This window comes from Pseudoliparis swirei, chromosome 9 (assembly GCF_029220125.1).
Source record: "Pseudoliparis swirei isolate HS2019 ecotype Mariana Trench chromosome 9, NWPU_hadal_v1, whole genome shotgun sequence".
Taxonomy (NCBI): Eukaryota; Metazoa; Chordata; class Actinopteri; order Perciformes; family Liparidae; genus Pseudoliparis; species Pseudoliparis swirei.
The window spans coordinates 20930985-20948426 of NC_079396.1; the positions used below are offsets into that span (position 1 = coordinate 20930985).

The 17442-nt window shown below is 47.6% G+C and overlaps 1 protein-coding gene across 1 annotated transcript in view; it reads right to left on the minus strand.

Annotated features, from left to right (window-relative positions):
• Nucleotides 1–17442, minus strand: part of camta1a (calmodulin binding transcription activator 1a) — a 299603-nt gene that overhangs the window by 112159 nt on the left and 170002 nt on the right. Inside the window, exon 5 of the mRNA XM_056422729.1 lies at nt 8905–9040. Within this exon, the coding sequence (XP_056278704.1) occupies nt 8905–9040 (136 nt within the window). The remainder of the gene's footprint in view (nt 1–8904; nt 9041–17442) is intronic.

Below are 17442 nucleotides of genomic sequence, written 5' to 3' on the forward strand. Positions count from 1 at the left end.
GGGGACCGGTGTCGACACACAATGCAGAACCAGCTTAGCATCCCCTTGGGCTTATACAAATGACTCATTCTCTCTCCACATTTAAGTGTGCAATAGAAAACACACAACTGTCTGTTGTTACCTTTCCTTTCCTGTGCGATCAACAGAAGATGCATTGCAAAACAACAACAACGGCAACTAAACAAAACAATAGAAAGTATTTCAAATCAACAGATACTAAGACATGCGTGTGATGCATAGGACGTGGAAGGGAACATCTATCCGGAGCACTTTGAAAGAGCACAAGGTTACCACTGATGTAACAGCCAGGAATGGAATCGGAGAGATGTAAAATGCGATATAAATACAGGAAGAGGCGACGGAAGGAGGAGAAACAGAAGGCAGCTGGACAACAAAGTTATGGCGAACAAAACGTAACAAGAAAAAACAAGATAAGAGCGTTAATAAAGGGACTTTTTATCTCTGTTGCCCAAAGCAGAAGGGTTAAAAACCTGTTTCCTGAGTTAAACTCCTCTTTAGCACCCTTTCATGTAAAATATCAAACCTTTCAATATCACTCTGAGGAAAAGCACAGTTGCTCACCCTGTATAATTCTATACAAACACTTAACCATTCTCTTTGAACTTTGCAGCTCCACTCATTATACCTCCTTTGAAGAGGTGGATGTTGGAGCAATGCTACATTTTGATTTTGCAGCTATTAAATATAACACAGCAGCACATTACAGCTAAACCTCTGTGCTGCCGGTTAATAATACATAGGCCACGTGCAGCCAAGCCGGCAGAATATAAATAGCCACGCAAAGAGGAAGATAAAGGTAGCCTATGAGCGAGACGCTCGGGTATAACAAACTCATCTATTTGCAAACGTCAATACACAAATAAATATATCTTTTTTTGCAGATGAGGCAGAAAAGGCTCCTGTGGAATTGTAGCCAGCTTGTGAGTAAAGAGGAGATAATGTCACTGGGTGAATCCTCCTCAAAGCCCTTGCCCCTCGGTGAATAGTCTCCTAAACACCGGCTTTGCGTTCGCCATCTGACGGATATTAAAAGAACCAAGAGTTCCAGCGCCAGCAGGGGAAAGAAGAGACGGGTCTGCCAAAAAGGCCTCGCAGCAACACCGAGAAAAAAACTGCTTCTCTTCTGCTCTTCGCCACAGGAACGGCCTCACGTTTTAACAGAGACCGATGGAGGAGGCCGATGGGGGCGGGGGCAAGAAATAGAGCAAGAAAGGAGAGGAAAGGGAACACGATAAAGACAGATGGGGAGAAAGGGAAACGCGCAGATTCGGTAAAGAGCATGTCCTGTAGAGCTATCCGAGGCATTATAAGCAATCTATATAATGCATTTCACAGGTTTTTCAGGAATAGAAAACCACTCTTTGATTTGACTCAATACTCAAGGCCTCCGCTGACCCTGACCTGGAGAAATGCCTGAGAGATGTGTGAACCAGCCAAAAAGCTGGTTGCTGATCATTACACAGAGATTTCGCAAAGAACTTGCACACTGACTGACATAAGGGAGGTGAGTGGATGCTTAAACTACTTGCTTTCCTTTGAAATCCCACCTTGAAATGCAACCGAGTGGGCCTTTCAGTACACTGTATCACTTGCAGGCGCTGTATTCGGATCAGGGTGGTTCTATGAAGAGCACGCGGGGGGCCTGGAACTGAGCAACGGTAGAAAGTTGGTGAAAGTTGCTCATTTACATAAAAGCCAGGCCCCTGCGTCGCCCAGGGATCTCTGTTTCGCTCACAAGACCAAAACAAAAAAGAGAACTCACAAAAACAGAGTCATGCAAAGCCGGCTCGCTGCAGCCAGCAGTGCTCTGTTTTCCTCACCCTGTGTACAAATCTCCTGCCCCTGCTTTGCATATCTGGAGTTGGTTCTGCTTTGCTACTCCCATGGGGCTTACATTCATCAAACGCTGGCAACATCTCTTTATTTGGTGCACCGACACAGATAATGAGTGACAAGTGAAACATTGAGAAGAATCCCTGTTTGCGTCTCAAAAGATGTCCCCGCCGAATAAAAACAGTAATGTGGCTTCCGGCCATTTCCACTTTGACTGAGCTCCATTATTCCTCCGAATTGGTTTGGAGGTCGGAAACAGGTGAAGCAGCTGGACAGGTGTCCCCTTTTCACTGAAATCCAGGAGGAAGGTCTGACATTTTAAAAAAAAATGTGATGTCAAATTCCCCAAGCTCTGCAACATTTGACCTATTTCTTCGGCTGCTTTTTTTTGGTCAATGTCCTCATAGCCCTGGACAATAAAGATGGTGGTGGTGGGGGACCCCATGGAGTCGGCTCATTACGACAACACTATAACATGTGGCAACAAGTGGTCAAATAAATAACGGAAGCTGTCGATAATGCACATTTCATGGACGGGCCCGTTATACACCCGCTCCCTACAGCAACGTTTCCAAAATTAGCCGCTCAAATCCGGCTGCTGGATTGAAGTGGCGATAAGGCGAAAAGGTGAAAAGGCACACTGAGGGCTTAACTGCTGCTGAGTGATTCACAATTGTACGAAGTAAGAGAGGAAAACTAATTACTGTGGTCTTTAAGGAAAACCATGGGTAAAGTGGACGCTCCCAATGCTGGGGGGTAAGGCGTTCATGTGGGAAGGCTTTGGTTCAGTCACGAAGAACAACATAACAACCCCCATTAAGCCATTATGCTGGAAAGGGGATTACTGCTTTAATGTACTGTGCTGGATACAAATAAATAAATGAAACACAACCTAAAATGAATACCTGTCTCCATCACCTCCCTCCCTTGCATGGCAACACCCAAAGCTAAATGCTACAATCGCTAATAAAGGCGTTTAGATTTCTATCCACACTGTAATTTGTTAATTATTTTACCATGACTAATTTTTTCAGAAGTTTATGTTCACCTTGTACCAGCGTCATAACTAGACCGTATTCTTCCTGTGCCTATGCAACCACTCGATGACGGTTACTGTACTGTATGCGAGAGGAGAGGGTTAAGAGTTATAACCATAGTAACCGTGCTTTGAAATATCACAAACAGATTGGTCTTAACTCCCCCACAATCAGGTAATTCAAAAAGGAAGAGCGAGCTGTGTGAGCTCCAAGGCAAAGGGAGAGAAAAAGAAGAAAAAACATAGAGAATAACAAAAGCAGGCTCCGGGAGAAGAGACAATGGATGCAGTAATCGATTTCCTGTCTTTCCAGCGCACGTAGCTGACTGTTGTCGAAAAGACAGCCTATAAGTTTGAATAAAAATGGAAAAATAAAAACTTTTCTTTTGCTTTGGGGATTGCCTGTATCAGTAATCTGATCTTAATTTCACAGTTGACTTGGAGCGGGGGCTGCGGCGAGAGCATGCACCTCCTCCCAGAAACAGGGGTTTGTTTAGTGCCCTCTCCTCACATCTGGCCTCACAATCTGGTGGTATCAACCACTGCATCTGTAAATCAGCGCTACCGCTGCTCCTGAAAACACAAACGGCCACACAAAAAAGCAACTCTATCTCACAGATATGCAGCTAGTTTCATGACAACTCACCAATGCAACCCACTCAGGTGGCGTCGGAAATACGGAACGCTGTTTTTTTCCTCCCCATCATGTTCCCACGAGCAGACAAACAAGGTAGGAGGCCACAGAATGTTGAATTCAGATATAAATGTGCTCGCGTGGACCAAAATCATCACGGTTTGATTTTGCTGCAAAAACGAAGGGCAATACTTGAGTTAAATGTTGAAGGTCATGTGATATTGAAAGCCAATGCGGTGTGGCATCCAGCGCGCATCCACTAGCATCCACTCCATTACAACATTAGCAACTAATGTTTTGACATTTGTCTTCATTATTATCAATGAACAGAGCGATTGAGCCACCAGCATGCTCCATTACCTTCCTTCATTGCACAGTTGCACAGTTGAAATCACACATTAGGGTGGATCCAACATGAAATGACAAGTTACGGGGTCTAAGGACGCACACAGCTGATTATTTAGGTGGCGGAGGGTGAAAAGGCCGGGTGAAGGGATGGTGGGGTTGAGCAGAGGCAGGAATGGGATTTAGGGAATTGGTGGAGAACTGTATTGACATTAAAGTCCTGTGAGCGCAGAGGCGCAGAGCAGCACAGCACACCTTAAGAGCAGAAGCTCATTTCAATCGGTATAATTAGCCTGTGGTAATGAAATAAGTCAGAGGCACTGCCACCTTCACTTAAGAGAAAATCGATACGTATTTTAGGGAGTTTATTAAAGCTTAGGAATAATGGGGAGAAGGGGTGGAGGAGATGGGGTTAAGTCCACGTTAACGGCTTATCGGGAGATGAGAAGAGGGAGCATTGGGGGAGAAGCTCGACGAGAAGCGGAGCGGATATCAGTTGGAGTCAGTCAGAGGAGATGTGGTCGAGGCCTCTGCTATTTCACAAGCGAGAAGCCAGGGGATGCTAGAGCTATGCATACTGGGAGACCTACAGCCTGAATTACGATGACATCACTCTGTGAGAATGAAACCAATCAAAGCGTGGTGTAACCGAGGCATCCCGACCGATAGAGGGCCCACCGGGCGGCGGCGCCGCGGGGGGGTTTGCGAGGATCCTCGTGGAGGTTTCGGCTTCGGCCAGGAGCCGGTGAACAACGTGAGCCTGCTAAGAGCAGGGAGTGGTGAGATAATCACTGATGGACATCTCTCCTCGGGTGCCCCAAATGCATGCTGGTAGATGGGGGGGGGGGCTTGCTTGCTCATTTATCCAGCCGTCTGGCCAACTCACCTGGAGTGATGGGGGGGGGGTGGGGGTGGGGAGACGTCGGGAGGGCAGGCTGCTATTTCACGGCCTGTTAAGCGCTAATGCCGCAACATGCCCCGCGCTCCAATTTTAGGGAACAGGGAGCATTACCGCCCTAACTTAAGGTTCCGTCCGTCTGGACCCGTGGACTCGAAACTCGAAAGGGTAGAGTGGAAGGAGGAGGTTGGGGGGGGGGGGGGGGAGAGGGCAGTGAGGAGAAAGAGAGACGGGTCGAGAGCGGGACGATGAGGAAATCTCGGGAAAAGGGATTAAAAAAGACAGGGGAAAAAAGAGAGAAATACCCTCAACCGGAGTAAGAGGAAGCGAGATGGAGGCGGAAAAGAGGGGAGGGCCTCGCTTTACACCGGCTGCTGAGTCAGCACTGCGCAGTAGACAGGACAGCAGCAGCGGCAGCAGCGGCGGCACGCGCTGACATCCACTCATGCCACGCTAGGCTGCCTCCTGCAGGCCCCAGAAGGGCCTTCGCTCCCGGACTTGCAGCCTTTTTCCTCTCGCCGGAGCCGCTGAACATCGCGGGCCTGGACTACCCACAGCGCTTGTCCTCTCTGTGCACTAAACCTGGCCCGTGTAATAACCACAGCACCTCTATTAAGCACTGGGTGGCTGGGGAATCAGAGCAGCTACAACGGACTCCCTCGTAAAACAATTGACTCTTACGCTCAACCTATGTCAACTCGTTGTGCCCTGCCAGGCGAAGCTACGGTATTAATTATGTATTCAAATGGATCTTTCCCTTCTCCATCTGAACACAGTACCAGGCAGAAAGAGATCGATCTTCATCCTCTCCTCCCCCGTGGCCTCAAACTTTCACTGCACAGAGGGCAAAGGTCAAGTCATTTGGATGTGCTTACAGTAAACATGCCTGTGCATTATGGGTCATGGTTCCCATCAGAGGGTGGTTACAGCAGTGATGGATCGCTCCCCCCCCGCCTGTCAGTCTTGAGAGGTGGGCCAATTGGGGACATGACTCCGGTGTTCCAAGGCTGCGAGATGTGGACGTGTGCACACAGACACACAACACACACAGTCACAGCAAGCGTGACTCAGCGCTGACAGTGTGTGTCCCGTATTATGATGTCCAGCATGTGGGAATAGCAGTGGTTCTATGATCTGATGTGGCTTTGCAGCCACAAGTCAGCTCCTTCTTTCTCTCTCTCTCACTTAACTCGGCTCACCTTCACACCTTGCACTGCCGAGCACAATCAGCAATTAGCTCTGGTAAATTAGACGAATACAACATATCAGAGCTCTCAGGGCAACATCACAGAATGGAGAATCCCACTCAGTGAACTCTCCATCCGTCTTCACGTGTGTGTGTGTGTGTGTGTGTGTGTGTGACTCTTGACGATTGCTCTTTCGTGCATCCTTTATCTTTCGTCGTTGCACACTGTACACCGCACACTGCAGGTTTAGTGATTCGCCGGCTCAGCCTCCGACTGCTTATTGCTACTGATGGACATAAAATACCGTAATAGTCACCGGCGCATTACTCCACGTCCGTGTCAAGTGTCGACCTGAATGTAAAGAAAGGCTTGTTCTTCAAACACTTACGGGCTCTATAACCTTTCTGTTGCCAGCGTGTGTTGCTTCCGTTTCAGGCTGGCTAAAAATCCAAAACCACGCCGCCAGCGATGCATCATGCGATGTGCTCCATTTGGCGGCCCGCGCACACATCGGACACGCCTTGACAAGTCATCAGGACCACACAGCACACGCAGCATGTAGCATATGAAGGGAATCTGGAGCGCTGCCCTGGATTCAACAATCCTTTCTGTTATATTTCACACGAGTCCTCACCTTGGGAGGAAATGTCTTTTCTTTTTTTATATTCTTTTTTTATAAAGTATGAGTGGGTCACAGAGGTCGGGATATTTTTGTACCGTAACAGTACGTTTCACCTTGTCTGTTGTGACGAGATCACAGAAGAACCGATACAGTGAGAGAGTCGCTTTCAAGACAAATGGCTGCTATTCTGGAGCATTGACCAGCATTGATGCTGGAAAATAGGACAGGGTCAAACAGTACAGTATTCAGTGCTGAAGTGGGCCACGATGATGTAGCAAACAGCAAACGGCACAAGTAAAACACAGATTTGCACTTCAGTGGCACTTAAATAGCACTTACTTATGGTACTTTTGTAGTTCGACTATGTTGAGGAAATGTTACTTCCTGTATTCTTGTTGTTCTTAGTTTATACTCTAGGTTGAAATGCACTTATTGTAAGTCGCTTTGGATAAAAGCGTCTGCTAAATGACATGTAATGTAATAAAAGTTAGGTAAAAGTGGGCACACACTGGCATCCGTTGCCACTTCTTAGCTTTACATGTTTATAATGTTTATGCATGCTTCAGAAATGGCTTGAGGGAACAGCTGACTCACTATAACCGTACAAGCCAAGTTCAACAGTTAACTTTGAGATTCAACTTTCACCGTATCGTACCTCCTGTCCCCTCTTCCTGTTGCTAGTGTGGCATCCTAAAAGACCTTACAGTAAACTCACCCCCCAAAAAACAAGTGCAATTGGCAAGTATGACCCCATCCTGTTGTGGTAAACATACTGCACTTCATATATATATTTATAATCCTACACACATACACTACCGTTCAAAAGTTTGGGGTCACTTAGAAATGTCTTTATTTTTCAAAGAAAAGCACTGTTTTTTCAATAAAGATAACATGAATCAAAAATACACTCTATACATTGTTAATGTGGTAAATGACTATTCTAGGTGGAAACGTCTGGTTTCTAATGAAATATCTCCAGAGGTGTATAGAGGCCCATTTCCATCAACTATCACTCCAGTGTTCTAATGGTACATTGTGTTTGCTAATCGCCTTAGAAGACTAATATCTGATTAGAAAACCCTTGTGCAACTATGTTAGCACAGCTGAAAACAGTTATGCTGGTGATATAAGCTATACAACTGGCCTTCCTTTGAGCTTGAAGTTTGAAGAACATAATTAATACTTCAAATATTAATCATTATTTCTAACCTTGTCAATGTCTTGACTATATTTTCTATTCAATTTTCAATTCATTTGATAAATAAAAGTGAGTTTTCATGGAAGACAAGAAATTGTCTGGATGACCCCAAACTTTTGAACGGTAGTGTATATATATATATATATATATATATATATATATATATATATATATATATGTGTGTAGGATTAGACTACAACCTCAGAAGTCAGAGCCTGTATGCTAAACACTACTGTACATAATCTGTATTCACATGTTAATAAAAATCCTGTCAATGCACGTATGGCTGATTTACAGCCGGGAATGTCAGAAACTGGAAGAAATAATGTAGTGCAAAAAGGATGGATGTGTGTTGTCCCAACGGTTTATCAGACCACTGCAGGACTGGAGACGACACTGTGCTGGCAAGGCGAAGGAAGAGGGACATTTCTCTGAGCACAAACAGAGCCAGTGGCCCTGCTGGGAGAGAGCCCGAGCTTCGTCTTTGTCTCACTGTGTGACGCAGACTCACAGCACCACTCCCCGAGGTGTGTGGTTTAGGTGTATGTGAATGATGTGACCGTGTTTGTGTGTGTGTCCACGTGGACACACACACACACGCGCGAAGAGGAGACCAAAAATCAAACTCTTTCCGAGCTCAACTTCCGTGCTTCCGGCGTCTGCGCTTGCGGCTAATGGTGTGAAGGAGAAAACTTTAGCACTACTGAAAGCCAAGGCGGTGAACTAGTCTGTCGATGGACCACATCTGGGCCCTTTATGGCAGCAGCTGGTATGCCGAGTGACGTGGAGTGAGGTAAGGGAATGCCAGCTCGACAGTACTGCTTTGAGCCGGCAAGATTAATGTAGGCTCTCTGGAGCAAAGGCAACATCCAGAGCCTTAATAAGGTACAAACAATTGGTTCCACTCCACCGGCTACCCAGGGAAAACTATTGTTGTGCCGCATTGTAAGGCTCCTTGGAGACACGGGCCGACTGCAGCATGTGACTGTCTCCATTACAGCCAGGGGAGAGCTCACCGTGGACCTGTGTTCGTCTGTGTCAGGGTGAAGGCTGGCTCCCCCCCCCCCGCCGCCCCACACACACACACACTTTCACTCTCTTTAAATCCAAACTCTTGTAAGCGCACTCACCTCGACTCCCTGCACTTTCAACTTCATGTGATCCTCCCGCGTGGTCTTCCCGTCTTTCCTCTTCTTCCAGCAGTAGCCATCCTTTCTGTACTTTACCTTCTTCCTGTTGTACAATATCATCGACCCATTCTGCGGCCTGGTGGATCCGGGGAGACCGGGCAGAGGGGGAGAGAGAGAAGCAAAAGAGAGAAAGATGAGATGAGAGGACTTTTTTAGGCAAAGCAACAACACAGCTCGGGGACTCATTTTAGAGATGTACAAAGAGGCCCGACACGAGTCTGAGCCGGGCAGAAAATGCACCAGTGACTTAGATGACAAGACTTCTTTATGGTGGTTTTCAGCGTTGGTATGCACAGTTAGACAATGAACAAAGCACCTCTCAGCATACATTTCTCCCAATGAAAAGTGTGTGTGCTAAAGGGACACTTCTCACAGAGTAAATTACATGAAGGGCAATGTGTAAGGCAAGCAGCGTGTGTGTGTGTGTGTGGGTAGGGGGAGGGTTTGTGGGGAGGGGGTCCCTTCCTTATCTGTGATTCCATCCAACTTAAATGAGTTGTGGTGTTGGAAGTCCCTCGGGGGAAACGAAGATCCTCCCTTCCACTCCATTCATAATTCATTCTCCCTCCACCAGACCACAGCCTGTAGGCTCATTATGATATAATATAACTATTTGATGATAATCTGCCTTTCCACTCCGATATGTAACAGAGGCATTTGGCGCTCAGTGTTAAACATTAACTGAAAGTGTAGCGTAAAACATTTATGTCTCACTCAACAATCAGTGAGCAGTTGGACCTAGTTGTGTGTGTGTGGGTGTATTTGTGTTTGTGTGCATTGTGGTGCAGCATCAATCTAGATACACTATAGTTTACCCACGCACTTTTGCACTCCTCTAACACACACACACACACACACGCAATCCACAGTTGCTATGATTTGGAGCTCTACCAAATGAGAGCAGGTTTGCCTCAGTGTTTGAGTGGGTAAGCAGTCTGCCCGAGCTGCTGAGGAGGCAGAGTATCTGTTGAGTGGGGCGGGGCTTATGCTGCGTGACACACTATTTATGACCTCCTGGAAAAACAAAAGACCACTCAAAGTCGGAGTTCCGACAAGAGTTGTCCCGACGTGACATAAAAAATGGAAGCGCACAATTTAGACGCCGCGTTGCTGAGCGGTCCATCGTGTGAGATATCCGTTTGTCACGGTCAGCCATGTTTTTTGGTTTACATTCGGCGTCGTGCACCTGGGACGCAAACAATTCGGACCCAAGAGATGTCTGGAAACGCAGACAGCTGGTGAGCCTTGTTAGCCTTGTGTTCACTGTACACATGCACAGATACACAACACACACACACACACACAACTAGAAAAACAAAAATCGAGAACAGACTCTCATCAAAGCAAAGAACAAAAGCCCGGGTTGATTTGTGTCCTCTAACAAAAATCAAAATAAGAAAACCCAACGGTCGTTTCGCATTGTTTTTTTTGTTTTTGTTTATTGTAAAGTTTCCGGGGTTTTTTTCAATTTAATTTCTCCATACGGTTTATTTATAACGCTGCATGCATCATTTTGCAGGGCTGCCTTTTGGGGCCACAGCGCGTGTTTATCTTGGTATCACTCATCAATCATTTTCCCAGCCGGATCTCAGGGGCCAGCGGAGGGGGGGGAGGGTCCCTGCAGTCTCCCCTCTGCGGCCCCTGACAGCACCTTCTAATGAGAGACGCCACTCACACCCTGACGTGCTCGCTCCTTGCTGATCTCCCTTCTTCCCTTTCCTCCTCCCTTTCCTCTCTCTACAGCCCTCTCTTCTTGCCGTCAATCAACTCGAGCGGCGCACCAGGGACCGCCTTTGTCTCCTCCCTCGCTCCGACTCCTCTTCCGTCGTCTCTCTCTCTCTCTCGTTTCATCCGCCTCAGGATCCCTCACCTCAGCTCTCCCACACCTCCCTCTCTCCTGCTGTTTTCTCCTCACTCACAGCCCACTCCTGTTTAGCACTCAGCATACTGTGCAGAAAACAAACTATTAAACAGGCATTTTTATTGGTCAGAAAAGTGGAACTGCTCGATGACTGTGGGATATCCACAAAGTATAAATTGTGTTCTCGTTTACAGCATCCGTAATGTCACCCGTCGTGGAGGCGCGGTCAAAAATGGCACTCATGAACTAGGAAGTTTGCAGATTGTACTTCTACCGATTTGCATCCCAAATGTCACTCGAAGGACACTCGTCGGACACGCCTGCGTCAGCAGACGGCATCGTTCAAACAGCAGACTGGCCCTCACCAACAGCTCCGCTCCGACTATTTGTTTCGATATCATTCTGGGTTTCGTCCTTCAAAAAGATACCAGGAGTGTGCGTCTCTTAAAATGTCGCCCAGCTCGAGACAAAAAGATGGGCGCAGATGAGATAAGGCTGAAAATCAAATGACACAGGGCTATCTGATCTCCTCCAGAGCTCTGGAAATTGGGGTGAGGCTTCGGTGTCAGAGGCTCCGCGACGAATTTATCGGCTCTGCGCTAAAAAAACGTATAAGCTCAGCTATTTTTGAGGACTGTTAGGTAGATGCTATTTTCAATTCAACGCACTTTGGACCGGGAGGAAAGAGCCTCGGCACCCACTGAGGTAGAGGCCAGTCTAAAATGCATATTTTTGTCTCCTCTTCCTGCTGCTGTCTCCCTCTCTCTCCCTCTCTCTCTCCCTCCCACTCATCTCCCACCACTGTATACTTAGGCGGTTCAATTAATCTTATCAGAATTATACATATTTATACATGAGGGGGAAAAAGCTAACTGCTCCGTTATCAAAGACGCGTGACAGGAGGCTCTCTCTCTCAGATGCCTAAATGTGGCAGATTAATATGGAAATACGGGCCCTCTGACAAAGTGCACACAAGCACCACAGCTGCCTCTTCCCTCTTTGGAGTTTGCAGCGATAACAAGCTTTACCCTCAGGGCGGTGTTAGGCCTTGTCCAGTCCTTTAGGAATCATTCATTTACCCAGGTAATGGCATTCGCTCAATCAGATGTGTTCATTTGAAAAAGTCGGGGGAGGGCGGAGGTGGTGGTGGTGGTGAGGTGCGGGGGATGGGTTTTATGAGGTCGGTGACGTGTTCAGCATGGGTAACAAACCCAAAGCAGGGAAGCCTTGGCCCGCGGGCGGGAAAAACAACAACCCGCAGCTCTAAAGGCCGATAGGCACCGACACAGCAAGGGGGAGGAAGCGAGAACAGACAGACGGCGAGAGACAAATCTGTGCGAGAGGTGCTCGTGTTCCGACAGGGATCAGCGAGGAGAATCCACCGCTCTGGTGAGTCATGCCAGAATCCTCAAATGTTCTGTGAAAAACACACACATTGATTTCAATTTCACATCCATGAAGACCACATGCAGGCTTATTGTGAGCAAGCGCAGACACCGTTTTGGGGAGTATAAGCCATTCATAGGATATATGTATAAAAAAAAGAAGATTCATAGTATGTCCTTAATATTTAACTTATCAGCTAGCAAGACAACTATCACTGTACAGCAGTCTCAAAACTACTCGACTGTGTCGAGTCAAAAGGGTTACAGAGAATGAAATATGTCTGTCTAGGTGAACCGGTGTAGCAGTGATAAGTGTGCTCCAGCCCCGCTCCGATTCCCCATGATGCCCGGGGTTTGATTAATACCAGACATGCTGTTTTTCTCCCCAGCAACTTCAACTGGCAATGTAGCCAAGAGCACAGGGGAGGAGGGGAGGTAAGGAGAGGAGGAGAGGAGAGTAGTGGGGGAGAGGAGAGTAGTAGAGGAGAGGAGAGTAGTGGGGGAGAGGAGAGTAGTAGAGGAGAGGAGAGTAGTGGAGGAGAGAAGAGTAGTGGAGGAAAGGAGAGTAGTAGAGGAAAGGAGAGTATTAAAGGAGAGGAGTATAGGAGAGGAGAGTAGTGGAGAAAAGGAGAGTATTAAAGGAAAGTAGTAGAGGAAAGGAGAGTATTAAAGGAGAGGAGAGTAGGAGAGGAGAGGAGGAGAGAAGAGTAGTGGAAGAAAGGAGAGTAGTAGAGGAGAGAAGAGTAGTAGAGGAGAGGAGAGTGGGAGAGGAGTAGAGGAGAAGGAAAGTAGTATAGGAGAGGAGAGTAGTAGAGGAAAGGAGAGTATTAAAGGAGAGGAGTATAGGAGCGGAGAGTAGTGGAGGAAAGGAGAGTCGGAGATGAGTCGTAGAGGAAAGGAAAGTATTAAAGGAGAGGAGAGTAGTAGAGGAGAGTAGTGGAGAAAATGAGAGTATTAAAGGAAAGTAGTAGAGGAAAGGAGAGTATTAAAGGAGAGGAGAGTAGGAGAGGAGAGGAGGAGAGAAGAGTAGTGGAGGAAAGGAGAGTGTTAAAGGAGAGGAGAGTAGGAGAGGAGAGAAGGAGAGAAGAGTAGTGGAGGAAATGAGAGTATTAAAGGAGAGGAGGAGAGGAGAGTAGTGGAGGAAAGGAGAGTATTAAAGGAGAGGAGAGTAGGAGAGGAGAGGAGAGTAGTGGAGAAAATGAGAGTATTAAAGGAGAGGAGGAGAGGTAGTGGAGAGGAGGTATTAAGGAAAGTAGAGGAAAGGAGAGTATTAAAGGAGAGGAGTATAGGAGGAGGTAGTGAGAAGGAGAGTATTAAAGGAGAGAGAGAGAGGAGGAGGAGAGGAGAGTAGATGAAAGGAGAGTATTAAAGGAGAGGAGAGGAGAGTAGTAGAGAAGAGTAGGAGTAAAAAAAGTAGGAGTAGAGGATGGGAGTAGTAGAGGAAAGTAGAAAAAGAAAGTAGAGTAGCAGAGGGAAGTAGGAGAGGATAGGAGCGCTGGGCCGGAGAGACTTTGATGGGAGGGTGAGCTGGTTGGGGCCTGAAGTGGCTCAGAAGGGAGGCGACACCTGCTGTTCTCAATTACCCATCAGAGCCTTCAGCCAGCTCAGCCCTTACCCCACTGTGTCAACAACCACACTCACACCTACTACTCATCCACACACATCAACACACACTCCAATACACACACACACACACACACCAGCCCTATTAAGTATAAATATGAAGCACAAATACGCCTCTGAGCGCTCACACACAAAAGTACAAACGCACACCAAGTTCCTGGTAACCCTGTTGCTCCATCGAGGGATAACATTAATAGCGAGGCGAGTGACAGGACATCAATAACACACGGACGCTGGTCATTACCGGTCCTGTCAATCACAGGTAAAACATAGGTCACACGTGTTAAAACACGCACACGCGCATACACACGCGCGCGGACATCTGGAGCCGCCGCCGCCGAGCCGAGGTGTTTCCCCCTCGCGCGGCGTAATTAGACTTCAAGCAACGGCGCTCCATTAGATGGCAGCTCATCTCTGAGGCGGTTTGCGGGAGCAGCGAAAAGGCGGCGGCGCCGCGTCAGGGCGCTCCGATCCGGACGCATCACGTGCAATTGATGACTCGCAGATAAGCCGCTCCCTTTCAGCCCCGCCGGAGAATGCATCAGGAAGTGGGGCGTTCGCTAAAACTACTTTAAATGTAAATCTGCCACGGCCTCAGGATTGAGATTCATTGTCTGCGCCGCTCTGAACCCCTCCAGCTCCCCCGCTAGTGTTCGCACGTCGAGACGCCGCGGGTCGCGCACCTCTTTGACTGCCAATGAGGCCGCGGCGCCTGGTCACGGTGACGCCGGCGGTTCTCACTCCTCTGCTCCTCCGTGGCCTCGGCCTTCAACCGCGAATGCCTAGTTATATATGATAATAAGGATGACGGTGGGTCGGTCAGCCGGAACAAGTTACGCAACATCGTTGAAATCGTACACATGGCGTCATCCCTTTTCCTGCGCAACATCTTCTTCTTTCCCCCTCCGTCCCTCTGTCCTTCTGTCGTCTTTGAAAAAGAATTACGGATCAACTGCAGCGAACTGAATGAGACTGAGATGAATCAAGGAGGTCACATTTCTCAAATGTGGATGCCACGTATCTCCAAGGCTGTAGGCTACAGATGGAGCACAATGTTTTGTTTACCCAATGTGCTCAACTAAATACAACAGTAATGATGAGAGGGTAGCTGCGCCCCTGGAGTTGTAATTCAAGGCAGGGAGACAGATCGTGTGCCTCCCCTCTTTCTCTCTATCTATACTGCCAATGACTGCCACGGTACTCGGGGCCCCGGCCCACCGCCCTGCAGCACAAAACAGATGTTCCCCCCCGCACTTATCTCAATGAAAAAATCACAGACAATTTACAAAGAATATAAATTACGGTCGTAGCCACACATCCGTGTCCCTGTCCCTGTAAGACCTTGTGAAAGAGGATAAGGGTGAATTGGTGTGGAAGGGTGGGTGGATTGTTGGGAGACAACATAAGGCGGATGGAAGCAGTAGGGGACGGGGGTTTGGGGGGGGGGGGGGGTTTGCTCTTATCTGGTCCACAGCAGCCCAGCAGAATGAGAGGGAGGCTGGTGACTGGCGGTGATGCTGCGCTGATAGCGCTAAGCCGGTTTCATGCACATTTCAGGGAGGCTGCCATCACTACTCAGACTTAAAGCTCTCGGCTCCCGCTCTCTCCACTGGTTACCGGTGGCTGCTCGCATCCGCTTCAAAACACTGGTCCTGGCGTACCGTGCTCTAGACGGATCGGGCCCCGTCTACATCCGGGATATGGTCACACCGTACACCCCGGCACGTTCGCTCCGCTCGGCAACAGCCAATCGTCTTGTGCCTCCTGCACCTCGAGCTAATCACTCGAAATCCAGACTGTTTGCTGTCCTGGCTCCTCAGTGGTGGAACGAGCTCTCCACTGACATCAGGACAGCAGAAAGTCTCTACATCTTCCGTCGGAGACTGAAAACACACCTTTTCCGACTATATCTGGATTAAAACACAGATTAGCACTTCAGTGGCACTTAGATAGCACTTACTTGGTGTACTTTGTAGTTCGTATTATGTTGAGGAAATGTACTGTATTCTTGTTGTTCTTAGTTTGTACTCTAGGTTGAAATGCACTTATTGTAAGTCGCTTTGGATAAAAGCGTCTGCTAAATGACATGTAATGTAATGTAATGTAATGAAGTTGGGACGTTATTTACAAATCGCCATGTCATACGCTGGTTACCCCGCGCCGTTCTCGCTCAAAACGGGCTCCTAACGTCACATTTGTGGCGCATGCTCTTTTCAGCCTTCAGTCGGTGTGCATGTGCTTACTTGGAAATAGCGACAACGGAGACGATGATTCATACCTCACATGATCTTCACAAATCATCCGCGGTGTGTGTGTGTGTCTCAGTGCGTTGTAAATAAATAAATAAAGGTGGCCCCAGAATTAAGCTTTCTCCGTAGCCTGCATGCTGTGTGCATCGTGCACGTGTAGACCAAAGTCCTGCAGCACACTGCCTTATTATGACACTTTGTAAAGAGGATGCTTTTGTACTCTCAATAATGCATGGGCAGCGGGGGAATCGTGTGCAGGCTTATTTTATGTCATGGGGTAGAGTTGCTGTTTTAGCAGCTTATAGGTTCTCCCATGGAAAGAAATACTAATGCAATTAAATCTAAGTCGAACTAGACTGCAGCAACAAAAGGTCAGGTTTTCATCATTAGCAACAACAAGCTCGTTTTCTATTAAAACGAGCAGCAGGAGAATTCATCGAGCAGGTTAATGATGTGGTTATGTACTTTCAAGAGCCACATTCAGGAGGGAGGATCAACTATTTTTATTTCTCTTTACTGGCTACAACAAGACACATACAAACTTGTGTTGTGTCATTGCAACGGTCTATATGAAATGTGCATATTACGATGATTCTTCTTCGGAATAAACTAGCTTCCCCCTTGCAAAAGTATTGTAAAGAAAAAGATATTACTCTCACATTCTGTAAAAGTGGGGATGGTATGAGGACACTGAAATCCACCTGAGGGGGCGGGAGTTGCCTGTCCAGGGCAGAAACATGTGGGGCCAAGGACATCATGGCTCATGCCAGACCGAGTTTATGGATCACATGGACGTGGCCCCTCCCCGTCTCTCCTCCAGAGCAGGCGGTGCCACCACAGAGCCGCTGACCTTCCCCTATTGATCCCTCGGTGACGGAGCACTGCTAAGGCCAGCTATTGAACCGCTTATGATTAATTCACAAATCCTGCCTTGTCCACAAAAAAGGTGAAAGAACAAAGTGAAAAGAGGAGGGATAAAGAGCCAGAGAGGTAAAAAAATAAAATAAAAGTGAGACAGAACTCAGAAGTGCTGATCGAGCTATAAAGCACATCTCAGAGTCTGATCTGTCACACAAAAAAGCATCAGCACCGTGATGCGAGGAGGAAGGGTTGAAAAGAGGGAGTAATAAAAGACAGGAAAACAGAGCGACAGAAGAGAAGAAGCTTTTTCTTCCTCTCCTTTCTCCTATTCCGTGCTGCCATTTTAGTCACGAGGACAGACCGGTGAGGGCGAGAGGTTGAAATTGAGCTGTAACTCTATCTGTGTGCTGGAGCGAATCAGAAAGTCTATCCCACCTTTCACCTGGGAATCACAGCTCTCTCTCTCTGTGCCCTGTCTGGTGACCATACCAACCACCGC